The 16190-nt window shown below is 46.8% G+C and overlaps 1 protein-coding gene across 2 annotated transcripts in view; it reads left to right on the forward strand.

Moving 5' to 3' along the window:
• The window catches only part of ntng1a (netrin g1a), a 91057-nt gene that overhangs the window by 4360 nt on the left and 70507 nt on the right, over nt 1-16190 (forward strand). For both annotated transcript variants that reach the window (XM_031583623.2, XM_031583624.2), the window contains exon 2: nt 4433-5419. In XM_031583623.2, the coding sequence (XP_031439483.1) occupies nt 5174-5419 (246 nt within the window). In that variant the 5' untranslated portion in view covers nt 4433-5173. The remainder of the gene's footprint in view (nt 1-4432; nt 5420-16190) is intronic.

A 16190-nucleotide genomic window follows, 5' to 3' on the forward strand; every position in this document is an offset into this window, starting at 1 on the left:
CCCTGCACTCAGGCATGGTCGAGCAGCCGCAGGAGGCAAATTCGAGTGGACAGGGGAGGGTGTTTCAGGGCCTGGGAGGAAGGTGTGTGCGTGTGCGTGTGTGTGGGGTGGGGCTGTGTGTGGGGGTGGGGTGGCTTGCCCCGTCTTGCTTCCATCCAAGTCATATAGAACATGTGAAACATTTATGGAGGGCGAACAGAGAATGAGAACAGACCGGGCCACGCCTCATTGCTGAGCCAGTTCAAAAAAAAATATGTGGTGACTGGCCAGTGGGGAGGAAAGCAAGATGAACGAGGGAAGAAAAAAAGGAAGTGAGTGCGACTCCTCCTCACCTGCTTTGGTTGCGTCTCAGACATGTATAAGTGTATGGTATTGATGCGCTCTTCTCTTTGTTGGTTAGACACTTGAGATGAATCACACAGCGTTTCTTTTCTTTTCGGCGATATTGTGTACAGCACGAAAAAAAATCAATCATGCATTATCACTCGCATTTGCCCCCTTTTTTCCAATGTTAGACATTTAAGTCGCGTATCGATGCGCCCCACGCCATCATAAATATAGATATCATCACGTCCCTCCCCAAATACCCTGTTTAAGATGTCCCATGCTCGCGCTGATCGATGGTTCAGGAAGTGACCTGCTTCCCCCCCTACCCCCGATCAACACGGTTCTGCATTAAGATTAAGATTCCGATCCCTATCCCTCGTTGCCTGCTGTCACTGGGAGTTATAAGGTGTCGTGATGAGTGTGTGTGTGTGTGTGTGTGTGTGTGTGTGTGGGGGGGGGGTGTCGTAGGGATTGTAGGGTGGGGGGGCTGTGTGGTGATAACGACAAGCGCTATGTGATCTCTCTGCCTCAACTCATATCTTGGCCCTGTATCTCAACCAGCTCATTATAGCACACCATTCAGTCTCCCCTCCCGTCTTTAACCAGCCCTGTCTGCTGAAGATTATGGGCCCCTTCCACCTTCAGTGTTCCTCTTTAACACATTAATATTATGTCCATTAATCACGGAGCGGGCTGTCCAACTAATTGGTTTCATTTCACCCAGGTGAGGCAAGCCAACGTTGACTCTCTTGCCTTAAGCGGAGCTGGTATTCCCTCGCTCTCTGTCTTCGGCCATGGCTTTATTCCGCTCACTCGTTCTTTTCCTCCTCATTCCGCTCACTCGTTCTTTTCCTCCTCCAATTCCCTCCACCTTTCCGCCACCAGCCTGCTCTTTTTCCTTCTCTTCCCTTTCTCATTATATGGGGAAGATCCAATCCAAATCTCCATCTATAAGTTTGGATGGGAGTCGCTTTGATTGATGTGATAGGTTTTAATGGGACAGAGCTATACCTCTGGATACAAAAATTGACCTTTTCATACTCAAGACATATTCATGAGATCCCTTTGTCAGGTTGAATGTATGAATCCATGAGTGAAAAAAACTGAGACTGAAAAAAGAAAATAACCTCATGGATGGTAAAACTTTAAAGTGTATAACCCATTCAAAAGTGGTATGGTTAAAAAGGCTGAATTGGAAGTAAGCCCAGTTAGTTTCATGGCATACAATTTCTCCTAATTTTCTCACACTCAGTGAGTCCCCAAAGAGTCCTCAGTTGGTAAGAAACTCCCTTTATTAACTGTGTAAAAGAAACCGCTTGACTGTTCAACCCTTAGATAGCTCAACACAAGTTCTGTCAAGTCTTTTTTTTTGCCACCCCAGAGCTTTGCTGGTATCATGCTGCAAGTTTCCCTCTAAAGAAGGATTATTTTAGGGACTCTAAATGTGTTTCTCATAGCACATCTCCTCCACATCCTCAGTCTTCATTGACTGATATACAGAGGTCAACCAACCACAGCTATATATTCGTTTGGAATTTTGATTGAATTCTATGGTGAAGGTCTCCAGCAAGGTCTCTTCAGTGGCTGTTTCCAATGGAGCCTTGGTGTCCTGGCTTACTGTGGGAGAAGATGGAGCCACAAAGAGATGGTTGAAGAAACACACAGGCCTCCCTCGGTCCCCAGGCGGACCTGAGAGACACACACACACACACACACACACACACACACACAGGCCTCCCTTGGTCCCCAGGCGGACCTAGGAGACACACACACACACACACACACACACACACACACACACACACACACACACACACACACACACACACACACACACACAGGCCTCCCTCGGTCCCCAGGCGGACCTGAGAGCCTTTAGGTTTCAAATTGATCACTCAGGAGTTGTGGGGGATGCCGGGTCAGCAGTCACATCGACTGGGCCGACTGATTAACCGCCACTAAAACGCACACGGCTCCATCCCCGAGATTGTCGGCCGACTCATCATCAATTATCTCTCCGCCCTGGGAACCAGACCTGAGGGGCTGGTGGGGGGAGAGATGGTGGTGGTGGAGTGGCCAGAGGTGAGGCTTCAGGCCCCATGTTAGCAGTTGCAAAGTGTTGTTGTCTCTTTATCCCTGAAAACGCAGAGCAAGGCCCCAAATGTTAAGTATTGATCGCCCTGAATATATTGGCACCAGTGGTGTGTCAAACTATTTAGCCGTTTCCCCTGTCACAAAGAAAAAAAATCTATATATAAATATTACTTTTTCATTTCCCCCATCTATTTATTATTGAATATGGCAAGCTTTTGCTAGGCTGAGGCAACCAAACGAAAAGGAAGTGCACTTGAAAGCACACTGACTGTCACGTTGTAATGGCAATGGTGATCTTGTGTAGATGTTTGGTAAAGTGGATTTCTTTGAGGAAGCAGCAGGCTGTTCCCATTGTGTTTGGCTCCCCTGCTGTCTATCTCTCTCAGTATTTCTCTCTCACACCCCCCCTCCTTCCCTTTCTCAGAAGTATATTTGATGCATGCAGGCTGTCTGAATGTCTAGGAGAGCTTGGTCTATTTCTGGACTCCTTGGATTTGGTTTGTGCTCTTAAAAAGTGCATGTGCCTTTGTGCTGCTTTCAATTTGCCCCCCCACCACCACCATAACAGCATTTTTCAAGTAGTTGAAAATAATGAAATAATGTGTAGGATGTTAAAGTGGAAGAGAATGTTGATAAAGATATTTTGCCTTGAAATGCTGCGGTGCTTCAACAACAATTTTCTATTCATTGACTGATTTAAAATGGCCTTTTTCTGTGTAGGTCCCATTGCATATTTTTGATCACCCGTTTTACATTTAGCCTCAGAGTTCCATGGGTGCTTCAGTACAAATCATTTTGATCAATGTAATGTTGTAATTGACAGATATTCATTAATGGCACCTTTGTTTCTAGCTTTGTAGCCTGAATGGGGTTATATTAAGATAGAAAAGGAAACTGATCTGGACATCAGTGCAGCTATACTTACTGTAGCCTTTGGCTGGTTCCATGAATTATGCCCCTTTTACAGATCTGATGAGTTCAGCCAGCTATCCTGTGTGCATGCTGTTATTGTTATTGTTATTGAGTTCTGATACATGGTAATGAGACATAGTGAGAGGCTTACCTTTCATCCAAGGGTCAGCCAGGATCATTTCACTTTCCTTTTTCATTATTGTGTGTGTGTGTGTGTGTGTGTGTGTGTGTGTGTGTGTGTGTCTCTGTGTATTTGTGTGTGAGTCTGAACATGAACATCCTTAGCCAGTTTTTACACTTTTGCACTAGGCTACTTTTTGCACTCAAAGGGTCTCCTTGCATTCGTTATTCGCAATAGAAACTTTAGTGAGACTAAAATCTCATTAAAACAGCGGAAAGAGAGAGAGAGAGAGAGAGAGAGAGCGAAAAAAAAAATCTTCAGCTCTCTGCAGTTCTCCTCTTACTTCCCTCATAACATCTGTACCATAGCCTTGTATGGCTCTTACTTCCCTCATAACATCTGTACCATAGCCTTGTATGGCTCGGCAACGTACAAGTAAACATCTCACTCAGTCCCTGGGCTTGACAGGGGCGGCGAGTGGGGGAGGGGGTGGGGGGATGCAGTGTGGGGAGGCGAGAGCTAGGCGAGGCCGCGGGGACCCGGCGTAGGGTGTTGTTTGGACTTGACTTGGATGGCATCGGACAGACTGACGGGCCATGAAGGGCAAGAGTGTGACGGCGGGGTGTGAAGAGGCCAGATCACATTCTCTCTGATGGCCTTTGGGTTATGTGATCTTTTCTCTCCTCGCATGCGCACACACTCACACACACACACACACACACACACACACACACACACACACACACACACACACACACCCACACACCCCTGCCCTTCCTCCAGCCTCCAGCCCCTGGGCACCCCTACCTGGCATCGCCTCCGCCTGCAGGTCCTCCCCGTGCGTTATTGCCTAGCATCGGCTAATTCTCAGACTGATGTCAAACTCGATCCCCCTCTGCATTGCCAGACACTCATCCTCTCTCCCTCCTTTTTTCTCCTTCTTCTCTATCTCTCTGTTGTTTGTTCTCTCCTTTGCAGCATATGGGTGCCTGGCCAGACCGTGGAGGAAAGGACGCGAAGGAACGGAAGAAAAAAAGCTGCGGGAGCATGATGATTGACAGGAAACAGAGCTGAGAGGCCTGCCAGTCATCGCACAGACGGAGAGACAGAGAGATAGCGAGGTCGCTGCTCCGCGGAGTCAAAGAGGCGTTCTCTCCAGCACCCTCCTCCCCTCCTGAAACCCCCTTTTGTCCGCCCCGCTCTTGTCCCTCTCCTCCCTCCTGTTTCCCCTTTCCTGTTTATCAGACGAACCAACCGGGGACCCCCCCTTGACCTGCCTTCATCCCTCCCCGTCAAGACCAACGTCTGCCGGAGAGATAACCCCTAACCCTAACCTTATCTAGCCGGGGGTTAGACGGAGCAGAGCGCCATCCATCCGAAAAAGCAGCTCTTTCCCGTACGGCTGCCACCACCACCACCACCTTCTCCTCCTCTCACCTCTCTCCGTTTTGCCTGCCTCTCTGCCTCAAAGCCTGGAACAGCAGGTTGGCATGCAGCCACGGCACCTCAGCCTCAGTAAAGGTTGGATTATTTTGTAAGCCCGGGCCCAAAGCTCTTTCCTCCACACCGAGGGGGAAATAGAGACAAGGAAGGGATACCACGTTTAACAAAAGAAAAGGGTGAAGCAGCGAGAGAAAAAAAAAGAAACACGGAGAAAAAGAGAAAAGGACCCAGTCATCAACAGCATCTCAGTGGGTACGTACACAAAGGGGAGCAGCCATGCGTTTCCCTGTGCTGTTGACACTGCAGGCTATATGGGGGAGCCTGTGCCACGCCATGCAACACTACCAGGCTACCTGGGGACACTACGACATGTGCAAGTCGCAGGTGTACACGGACGAGGGCCTCACCTGGGATTACATGGCCTGCCAGCCCGAGGCGGCCGACATGACCAAATTCCTGAAGGTGACCTTGGACCCGCCCAACATCACCTGTGGGGACCCGCCCGAGACTTACTGCGCCCTGGTACGTGCCGCCGCCCTCGCCTGCCTCTTATAGAGAGCTGACACGTCTCTTTGTCTTGTCTTAGTGTTTTTGTCTCAGTGTTTTGGTGTTATTTTTTTTTTTTTTCAATTACTTCTGAGCGTAATCATTTTCAAGTTGTCACGCCGTTTAAATACACAAGCCACTTCTAGACATACAAACCCCCCCCCCCCCACACACACACACACAGGCTGACATACGCACACACACAGACACATATGTGCACAAACCGCATACAGAGTGAAGAACACTGCTGCACACACACATAAACAAACATTCAAGTGTTTTCAGGCACTCCAGCCATTTTCTTGTTGACACGTTTGCAGTCCCCGATGCACTGGCTTGGTCTCACACCTTCAGTGTTGAGCATATGGCACTCATTTAATCTCCACCCAAGAGAGGAAATCTGTGTAGATCACACACTGCTGGCACGGATGCCGCTGTAAATAAGCCGAGTGTATTCCCACCGCTCCTTAAAGGCAAACTTTCTCTGAGTTCCGCGCACTGACGGGCTCCGAGACGTGACTGAAGTGACAGCACAGGTGTTATGATGATGCTCAGAGGCTCCCAGCATAGCCTCACAAGAGCCACATTCACATGACGGAGTAGCTGGAAAATGTCTTATTATTAGTAGTATTAGTTTTATTAGTGGGTGCTATAGTGGTATTGGTGGTAGTGGTACAGCGTTGTCATGAGCATTAGTAGTAGTGTTACTATTAGTATTACTATTAGTCTTGTCATTAGCATTAGTAGTAGTGTTGCTATTAGTATTACTATTAGTCTTGTCATTAGCATTAGTAGTAGTGTTACAGTAAGCATTACTATAAGTCTTGTCATTAGCATTAGTAGTAGTGTTACTATTAGTATTAACCTTCTATGTGTGCTTTTTGTGTACTTTTTGGAAGCCACAGTGGAGAATTTTTGGCAGGAAATCAGTGGTGGGGACTGCATGAGAGTGATAAGTGTTCTTGCTTTTAGGAGTCAAGCTGTGGGTCTTTAGTGGGGCCTTTGTGGGGACAAAGTGTTTAATTAGGAGAGTGTCTTTCCCCATCATTTGCGCCTGTATGCTTTGAATCTCACAGCTGGCTGCCACCGTTTAGTGATGCAGGGCCAATGAAAGATGAATACACTTTAGAGGTAGGTGTGTGTGTGTGTGTGTGTTTGTGTGTTTGTGTGTGTGTGTGTGTGTGTGTGTGTGTGTGTGTGTGTGTGTGTGTGTGTGTGTGTGTGTGTGTACATGTCCCCATCAAACATTCTATCAGAATAAATGCGCTCCTAAAAATTTCAAGAGCCTTTTAGATAAATAGAGGAGGTTCCAAGAATCTAGCTACTTGTGGTGCATGTGGAACAAAAATAGACAGTCGCCATCGGTAACAAGAAGAGAGGCCTAGACACAGAGATGAAGGTAGGGGAGGAGAGGGGAAGGGGGGATGGTCTACGAGTGAAAAACCAAAAAAAAGCAGAGTGACAGGAGACCTAATATCTAGTGTGCAAGGGGCTTTGAAAAGTGAATTATTCAATATGTTTTGTAGCTAATGTGTTTTATTCATAGGATACATTATTCAGGCGTGCATCTCAGAGGCACTTTTGAAAACGCTGACGTTCCGTCTCTGACAGATTCCCAAGGATAGGCCGAGGCACGGGACCCGTCTCTAAGGGTCAGTGTGACAATCCTTGTATCCTGGAGGTGGCCTTGCGCACCCCTCTAATCAACTCCATGGAACTTCCCAGACGACGTTCTTGTCTGTTCCGGTCTCGTCTTGTCTTGTCGTGTCGTGTCGTCGCTGCGGTGGGTGGATGAGTGATTGTGGCCGAGAGTCTGAGCGCCGCTCTGATTTCTCTCTCATCTACGCTTAATTTCATAGCCACTGGCCCTATAATACTCTTCTATTTGCACTCTCCGAGGGGGGACAATTGAAACGGACTTAATCTCTATTTGAAGCGTCTTTGAACAGCTGAATGCGCTTGCGGTGTATTACGGTCGCAGGTGGTAAACAGTCCTTTTCCTATCGTTGCCCTTTCTTCTCAGCCCTTTGCCTATAAGTAGTGCGTGTCACATCTGTTCCGCCAGTTTCGGTTTACGTTCAGCATGAACGCACATCCTCAGCCAATGATGTTGCTCTTACATTGTCATCATGCCCGGGCCATTTTACCTCCTGTGTGTTTCAACTGCCGATCAATTTTTTTCTTTCAACCGTTAGCATTGAATTGGCAGCTAACATTATGGCAGTGTACTGATTACTTCAATAACAGTTTTTTTTATTATGACTGTGATCATTATTTTATTTCCTCCCACATCCCATCCCTTCCTTCTTACTTTTTTCTTGTTGCTCAGGCACTTGTCATTAGTTAGGCCTTATCAGAGAATTCAATCCGCTTAAATTGATTTCTGCTCATATCCAGTCCCAGGCCGGGGGTCTCCTCCCTCTCTCTCTCTCTCCCTCCCTTTCTCTCTCTCTCCCTCCCTCTCTCTCTCTCTCTCTCTCTCTCTCTCTCTCTTTCTCTTTTGGCTTGCGGGGCTGTTTCCTGTGATTAGGACTGTATCAGTCATCGCTGCCTGCAGTCAGACAGAGAGCCTGCTCCAGGCAGGCAGAGGGGGTGTAGTGGAGGGTGCGGAGGAAGGGGGGGGGGGGGGTGCAGCTCACGAGAGCGTGCTCCCACAGTTAGAGGCTCATCCTGGGGACCTGCTGTGGCGTGGCGGGTGGACGCGCGCGTGACCCGCTTGGGGAATCAGGCTGCCTTTCTGCTCTGGGAACGTCTGACCTTTAGTTCTGCAATAACTTGAGCTCTGACGCGCTTTTGGGAGCGCGGCTTAGCCAGATATTGGTTTTCGCTCTATTAGTCATTGAGCTGCGTTTGATATGACTGTGATGACAGAGTGATTGCAGGGTGAAGGGGAGGACCGAGGGTGGATCTGGGGACTTAGCTCTGGGTTGTGTTGATGCTTGGGGTCTGGTAATGAAAGGGTTTGAAATCACCCGTTAGTTGCCAGAAAGAAAAGGCTCTTTGCTCTCAGAGTTTTAAAGGTTACAAACAGATAGCCGCAGACAGTGGTGCAGATCTAACTATGCTATCTGCTATGTTCGCTCGATGTCAAGGCCATAATCGTGGGAGTTAGTAACTATCAGGGACCCTATTCTAATTTGACTCAAAAAGCTGTGTAGTTATTAGGCTAAACCTGTTGTAATCATGAAGCATAGTTGAAACATAGGGAAAAGCTTTAGTCAAATTTGATACTATCAGGTTTTCAGATGAATCACTTGTTAACCGAGAATGTTTTTTAAAAGAAACACACACACTCAATTGAGAAGCCAAGAGCAAGTTATCTGGATCATTAATAACCAGCCACTGTCCTCTTCTCGTGTACTGTGTGCATTCGAAACGTGTCCTAAGTGAACATTCTCTCTCTACACCAGGAAGTGCTGATGAACGGCCACAACTGCCCCTGCCCCCCCCCCCCCCCCAGCACCACCACTACCTCTACAGCCCTGCATTTCATAAACAATCAAATCTAAATTAGGAAATGAGAAGATTATTAAAAAGAAAAAGAAACCCATCGGGTAGCGCCAGCACTGGTATACTATTATGAGGCAGCCATTAAAGATATTCCAGTGAGGCAGGAGCGTTTTACTAATGCAACATGTCCTTAATTAAGGCTTCATCTTACAGTGGGTAGACGAGTCATGCCTCCTGAGTTCTGTGTAATGCGATTTGACCGGTAAAGGGACACTGAAGCCAGCAGAGAACAATCTAATCTGGAGAACAAAGGAAGGGAGGGTTAGCGGCCGAGAGGAACCGAGTCGACAGACAAACAAACAAAACAACATGGCCCAGAACAATACAATGCAGTTTTGCAGGCATACGAAAACCACCCCATCTCTGAATCTGTCAATTCCTCCCTCCCACCGTCCAATAAAAGAGACGTTGCTTTATTTGTGTTTTGATATATAATGCTGACCTTTCTGCGTGCACTTCTCGGCGATATTGACGGAGCTCGCGGGGATGATGGAAGGCGTTTTAGCTCATCATGCCTCCCGCTTTGGAGCGCCGCCATTCCTCAAGTGGCTGTGAGCTGACATTTCACACAGAAATGAGTGTGCTGTCAGCAACAATACGGCTTGTTTCATATTCAAATGCTCCCCGCCGCGACTCCGCAGAGGGAGGGATGGTGCCGGTGCCATGTTGTCTCAGACAAATGGTGACATTCCACTTTAATCAAATAGTTTACTCGAGCCACCGTCCTTCTAAGAGTGCACAGGGAAGCCAGCCACTAAAGCATCTCTGCCTAAATACTGTCTTTTAATGAATGGTGGTAGAAGAGGAAGAGGAAGATTTAGCAGCTTTGGAAGCTTTAAAAAACTAATGACCTTTTCCCCCTCTTTTCAGTAGAGCTGTTGAATATCAGAGGAATGTTAACCACCCTTTATCTATTTATATGTTTACTTTCTTATTTTTCGAAACAAAGGAGGTGACACAAATCAAGGCCCAAATGTGACGCTTAACTAAAGTGATTTTGTATCAGTCGTTAGAGCCTTCAAAGTTAGCCAATTTTCAGTCTTTATCAAGCACAATGAGTTAAAACTGCTGCTTTCCCTTGAACCGCAGGCATTAGCATAATGGGCTTGGCTGGCAACGCTAAGCACTTATTAAACATTTAAAGACCCACAATCAGTGCCTTGACACGCTGTTCGTCAATTTCCATACAAGCCGCCAAACAAAAGACTTAATTGACTTAAGTTAAGCTACTGAATAGCGTTGCCTGCCACGTGTAATCTATCATGTAGTTATACTCAGTATAGGTATCTATTAACCTGTGGCGCTGCAAAGCATGATAAAAACAATATCCAAGATGTTATTTATGGTTAATATGTTGCGTTAGATGCTCCTGGAACCGCAGAGAAGGCAAGTATACCATTAAGTTTGCATGAGTGCAAGAGCGACAGTCAGAGAGCTAATTAATTTATTTATTTCAAAGCTCCCCCCAGCTTAGAATTCTCCTTATCTGGCTGCCCAAGGCAGGGCGGTCGGAGAAAGCCATTAACGAGGCGACAGTGGATATTTCCACCTTTACAATTTTAATGGCGCTCACCGTACAGTCAGGAGTCACCGTGGCGCACCAGTATCTGCGCTGACACCGAGCCACATGGGTGTTATTACCCCAAAGCTCTGTCTCACCTGGCGCTAGGCTAGCATCAGGACAAGTGAGCGAATTCCTCGTACAGTGTACAGGCTACAGGCAGTTATATGATGTGAAGATAAGCTGCCAGTACACTTCACCCTGGGTTTATTTAGCGTCATGATACGCCAAAGGCTTTTAGCGGTGCAGGCCTTGTATCCCCGGTTTCAAACTCCATGAGCAATTTCAAGTCATGTCATGGATATTGCGTGTGCCAATATGTTTGTAATGTGAAGGAAAAATATTAGCATTTCCTTTTTGGGAATGTAGCCAGGAAAGCCATGGAAGACTAGCGGTCGTCCAAAATCCGCATGACTTTTGTTCATTTTGTGCTTATGAACCGCAATTTCTCTGTGGAATGATGATGGAGTCGGCATAAAGACTCCAAACACACTCTGGGTCGTTTTCCGATGTATCGCAGTTGAGCAAATCAAATGTTTCACCTATCAGGGTTTCTGCGGCACTGACAGAAAGTGCCATTTTCTAGTGGCGGTCGCTCCCCTTGTTTATCTGAGGTCCATCAGGACATGGATTAGGTGCTCTCAGCAGTCTGCCACAGGATGATAAGGCAGGACTATCAGTTTTTGCATCTCGTTTTTTCTCTCATGACAACTTTTCATCAGTAATCTTTTTCCTACTCCCTGGAAATACAAACGAAACAGCTAAGACAACAGAAATCTAACTGTGGACCTGCTATCTTTCCTGTTTAAAAGTGTTGCTCTCTGACTGAAGTGGTGGACGGATGTGTTAAGCTTTTGCGGAGATATTCTCCCACACATCAAGATACCACAACTTAAAAAAAAAAAAAAAAACGTTCTGTATAAATCAACATCGAAAAGTCCACCATGACAAGATGTATCATAGAAACAAAGCTGCCCCCAAGGATCTCCTCCGGTAAATGTTAATCAAGTCTGAATGCTCAGGAGATGAAAAACAATCATCCCCCTTGCCGTTTGGATAAACGTACGATTAACGTTTCAGAGTTTCTGTCAAGGCCCTCAATAAACCATTTAAAAAAGCGCATTGTCTCTGAGGTAATCAGTGTGCTAAAGTCTCCCATTGGAGTGCCCGTGCCTCCATGAATAATATCTGTATGAAGAGTCATTTGACTCCCCAGTTTCATTCCGGTGACACAGGCGGAATTTTCTTTTTTTTAATGTATTCCATTTGACGAGGTTTTTCTTTTCACTGGCTCTTTTCCTGGGCTAATGCAGAGCGAGCCCAAATCCCCCGCCCTGGTAATGGGGCTTTTGTTGTGTTTCACAGTTCATCACGCATGGAAAATTATCGGCTGAAGCCCTCCTCTGCGGATGGCTTCTAAGAATAGCCGCGATACAGTAGTAGCCCATCTGAGGCAGGAGCAAGGGGATCCATTGACTTTTAATTGCTGCTGCTGCTGCTGCTGCTGCTGCTGCTGCTGCTGCAGCCTCTGGGCGGCCTTCCCTTCTTTCTTCCTTTTACTCTCCCTCTCTCCCTCCCTTCTCCCTCTCCCATTATCTATCCCTCTCTCTTTCGCCCCCATTCACTTTCTCTCTCTTTCTTTCACTCCCCCCCCCCTCTCTCACCCAAGTCACTCTCTCTCTCTTTCTTTCATTCTCACTCTGTCTCTCCCTCCCCCTCCCTCCCTCTCTCTCTCTCTCTCTCTCTCTCTCCCTCTCTCTCTCTCTCTCTCTCTCTCTCTCTCTCTCTCTGTTGTAACAGCCTTGTTGCTGCTGCACTGCTCCCATGCTGGATGGATGTGGTGACTTTCACAATCTGCCTGTCTGCTCCCTATGCAAAATGGAGATGAATCTGATATCAGGGTCCAAACAGCAAAACCGCATCCAGCATGTTGATGACAAGCTGACTCGTCTGCCTGATTTATGTTCCCTGAGACTACTAATGTTTACAGAGAGAGAGAGAGAGAGAAAGAAAGAGAGAGAGGGGGAGAGAGAGAGAAAGGGGAAGTGAGAGAGCAAGAGAGCGGGAGGCAGGGAGATTAATATGTGCATGGTGAATGGAGACGTTGCTGATCACATCCCTCATTTAGATCAATGAGCCGGGGTCACAGGAGCCCTAGGAGATACCAGCACAGGGAGCAGGAGACGGCGAGGGCTTGCTCTCTCATTCGGCTTCACAGACGCACCGTGTTTCGATCTCAGCCACATTAACTACCCATTGCAGGAAAGAGTGTGTGTATGTGTGGGGAGATGGGCGGGAGGAGTGGGGGGTGAGATGAGATTAATGAGGGTGTGTGGTCTGTGAACGTCAAAACAAACTCATTTAGTAAATGGAGACAGAGAAAAACAGCAGGTCACTTTGCCTGAGTGAAGGAAGGATCTTATTGATAAACAAATTGATCGCTTTAAATGGGCAATGGACTGCAAAATGAAAACTTGCCTGACTGTGGCAAATTCAAAGGAAAAAAGGCAGACAAAAAGGGAAAGGGGAGGGGGGGGGGGGATTAACAAATGAACAAGATACAGGCTATCTCCCTCCTTCTCTCCATCCCTGTCTCTCACTGTGTCTGTCTGAAGGGATGCCTGAGAGAGGGATTAATGGGCCTATTCATTTTCAAGGAGAACAGAGAGAGCCAGAAGAAGAGGAAGGCTTTGAGGGAGCCACTTACTTTTAGGGGGGGGGATGGCTGAGGAAAGCTCTTTGCTGGCCTGCAGTGGAGTGGAGTGGAGTGGGTCGGGTCTGTTTGGGCTGGGAGGAGTAGAAGGCCTGTCTCCTGGCCTCCATCAGCCCTATGGATGAGGCCCCCAGGTCCCGGAGACTGACAGCTAAGAAATGCAATGATCTGTTGTGTCTGCCATGAGCCAGTGCTGAGGAGATTTTTTTAAATCAATAGTACCGCTATCAGAACTGGAAATCAAATGCTAAATCATACCCTGGACATTCAGTGCATAATGGCGTTTGCTCCTTTGATGAATCGCTAATGTGTTTTTCTCCATCGGCGGTAGCTTTCCTCAGCCTAGGATCTATTTTGTGTGAATTGAAGATGAGATTGCGAGCAGGCCGAGGCTTAGATGGAAATGAGTCTGTATGCCGTACAATGTCTTTTCGGTGCCAGGGATATTGTCACGGTCCCCCTCCCTCGAACCGTAAAAAGGAAAATAACATCACCCTAATGCCTTCAGAATGTCTGCACGAAAACGCGGCTGGCTTCTTTAACACGTGTAACTCAGGGCCCCCAGCAAAAAAAGTGCAGCCTCAACAAATGGAGGGAAATGTGCCTCAGCGGAATGGCCCGGAAACAAACAAAAAAAAAAACTAACACCCTCGCCTCGACAGCCCAGAAACACTGGTCAGCAGAGGAGCACAAGCAGGGAATGTGTTTTGCCTAATTAAAGAGACAAAACAGAGGGCCTCGCTTACACCCGTTTTGATATAAATCTGCATTTATTGCACAAAGGAGCCTGAGTCTCTGGACCAGTTTGGGCGAAAGCCCAAGAGCTTTCTTTTAATTAGGAAGTCTCTGATTACGAATGGGGAAAAGAGAGACGAATAAGGGGAGAGGAGGAGGAAGAAGGAGAGAGAGAGGCAAAGAGAGAGAGAGAGAGAAAAAGTGAAGAAAAAAAAAAGAGAAGATGGAAATTCCAGGGGTGCGAGCCGCCGAGCTGCTGTCTGGATATTGAGATAGTTAGGTCTTTATTGCTGGGGCCAGTGCCCAATCTGTAAATTGAGTCTGCTAGCAGGCAGACTGCAGTGTCTGCAGCTCCGTGTCCGTAAGGCAAAGTAGTTACTTGTCTGGCATTTCAACCTCCCACTGTCTCGGAGCGAGCCTGCAGGCCACTGGCTGTCTCTGTGTTGTCTTATAATTAGCACAAAAAAAAGCCTTGCCTCTTCTGATGGCACACGCCCTTACTCCGTTTGGCATTGTTTTATAGCAGAATGGACATTTTTTTTTAGAATGGAGCTGAGGAGCTAAAGGGGTGATTTGTGTACTGGCAGCCCATTGCCCACACACACACACACACACACACACACACACACACACACACACACACACACACACACACACACACACACACACACACACACACACAGGGCCGGAGTGGGGCCACTTTTCAGCCCGGGAATTTCAGGCCCAAGACCGGCCCACTTTTTCCATGGTAGTGGAAATTGGATAAATGAAGCAACAGTCCAGCTCTTACTATCCTGTAGTTTTCTCTTTATTAATACCGTGGTTCAACAAATAATGTAAAGGTTAAATAATAATCCACTTAAGCTGAGAAGTTAACAAAACATATTCCACTATTCCACAAGGATAGGTTGATAAATTAACAAAAGCAGAAATAAATAAATAAAGCATTTGAAACGTATCCCACTCTTCAACAAAGAGGCATATTAAACAAATGTTTACAGTTCAACTCACAGTACAGTATACAGTTACATTGCGAATAGCACCAACAGTGTCAGTAACCGCCTAAGCAGTGCACTGGTTTTAGCCACTTTATCTATAACTGTGTTGTTGCTAATAGACATGAGGATTTCCTTCTCTGTGCACATTAACATGAAAGCCTCAAAGTTGTCCTGACTCAATGAGCTTCGTAGCCTATTCTTTTTAGTTTTAGTCTTTAATTTTAAGGTTGAGAAGCTTCTCTCACATGCAACCTGTGTGATGGACAAAGTCAACAGAAACTTATATGCTAACCCAATGACATGTGAGAGTATTAAATGGACAAATGGCACAGTTTTTGCAGGAGGAACAGGCCCTGCTTTCAAGCTCCATCTCTGGTAATATTTTGCTTGCGAATAGGTTGACAACGCTACAACGATATTAACCAACGCTACAACGTTAGCCTAATAGTTACATTGCTAATCATTAGGCCTATGTCTCTCTTTACCAGTTGCCACTTGTGTTTGTCCTCTTGAAAATAAATTGGTAAGCTTGGCACATTTGGCAGCATCCTCCTCCAATGCCTTTCTTTTTTTCAACCTGGCTTTTTCAGCCACTCTTCCTCCAATCCATCCTTTCTGACGCGTATCGTTGAGGTAGGGCCGGCCCAGCTATCGGTAGTCTGAGAAAACTTTTTGGAAAAGACGGGCTATGGACCCAACCAACTCTATTTGGGAGGGGAGAACTCCCTCGCATGGTACAAGCCATGCAGAGGCCGCGGTGTCAGAATGCGGAACGTGTGTAGCCTACTTTAAGAGAAGATGGATTAACGTGACAAATGTCAAAAAATAAAATTCTCGACCGGCCCAGAAGTGAAGCGGCCCACCGGGAACTCTCCCGATTCTCCCGATTACCCACCCCGGGCCTGCACACACACACACACACACACACACAAACACACACAAATCCTTTTTTCTGAATTGGGCCAAAGGAAGCTAGCCTCTGTTTCCGAACACCATCTTGGAGATGTCACTTGGCTGAGAAGAAAAGACTGACAGCTTAGGCTTTCCTCACAAAACATTTTTCCTTTTGGTTTAACCTGTCTATTAATGGGTCTTCAGTGCATATCCACTTTTTCCCACACTCTACACACAGAGACAAACAGACACACACTCTTGCGTCATGTCTTGGACAGGAAGATATCACACTTCTGATATTCAGCCGCAACTTCCCTCCAATCTCATTAGAAGCTT

The sequence above is a fragment of the Clupea harengus genome, chromosome 17 (genome assembly GCF_900700415.2).
Source record: "Clupea harengus chromosome 17, Ch_v2.0.2, whole genome shotgun sequence".
Lineage (NCBI taxonomy): Eukaryota > Metazoa > Chordata > Actinopteri > Clupeiformes > Clupeidae > Clupea > Clupea harengus.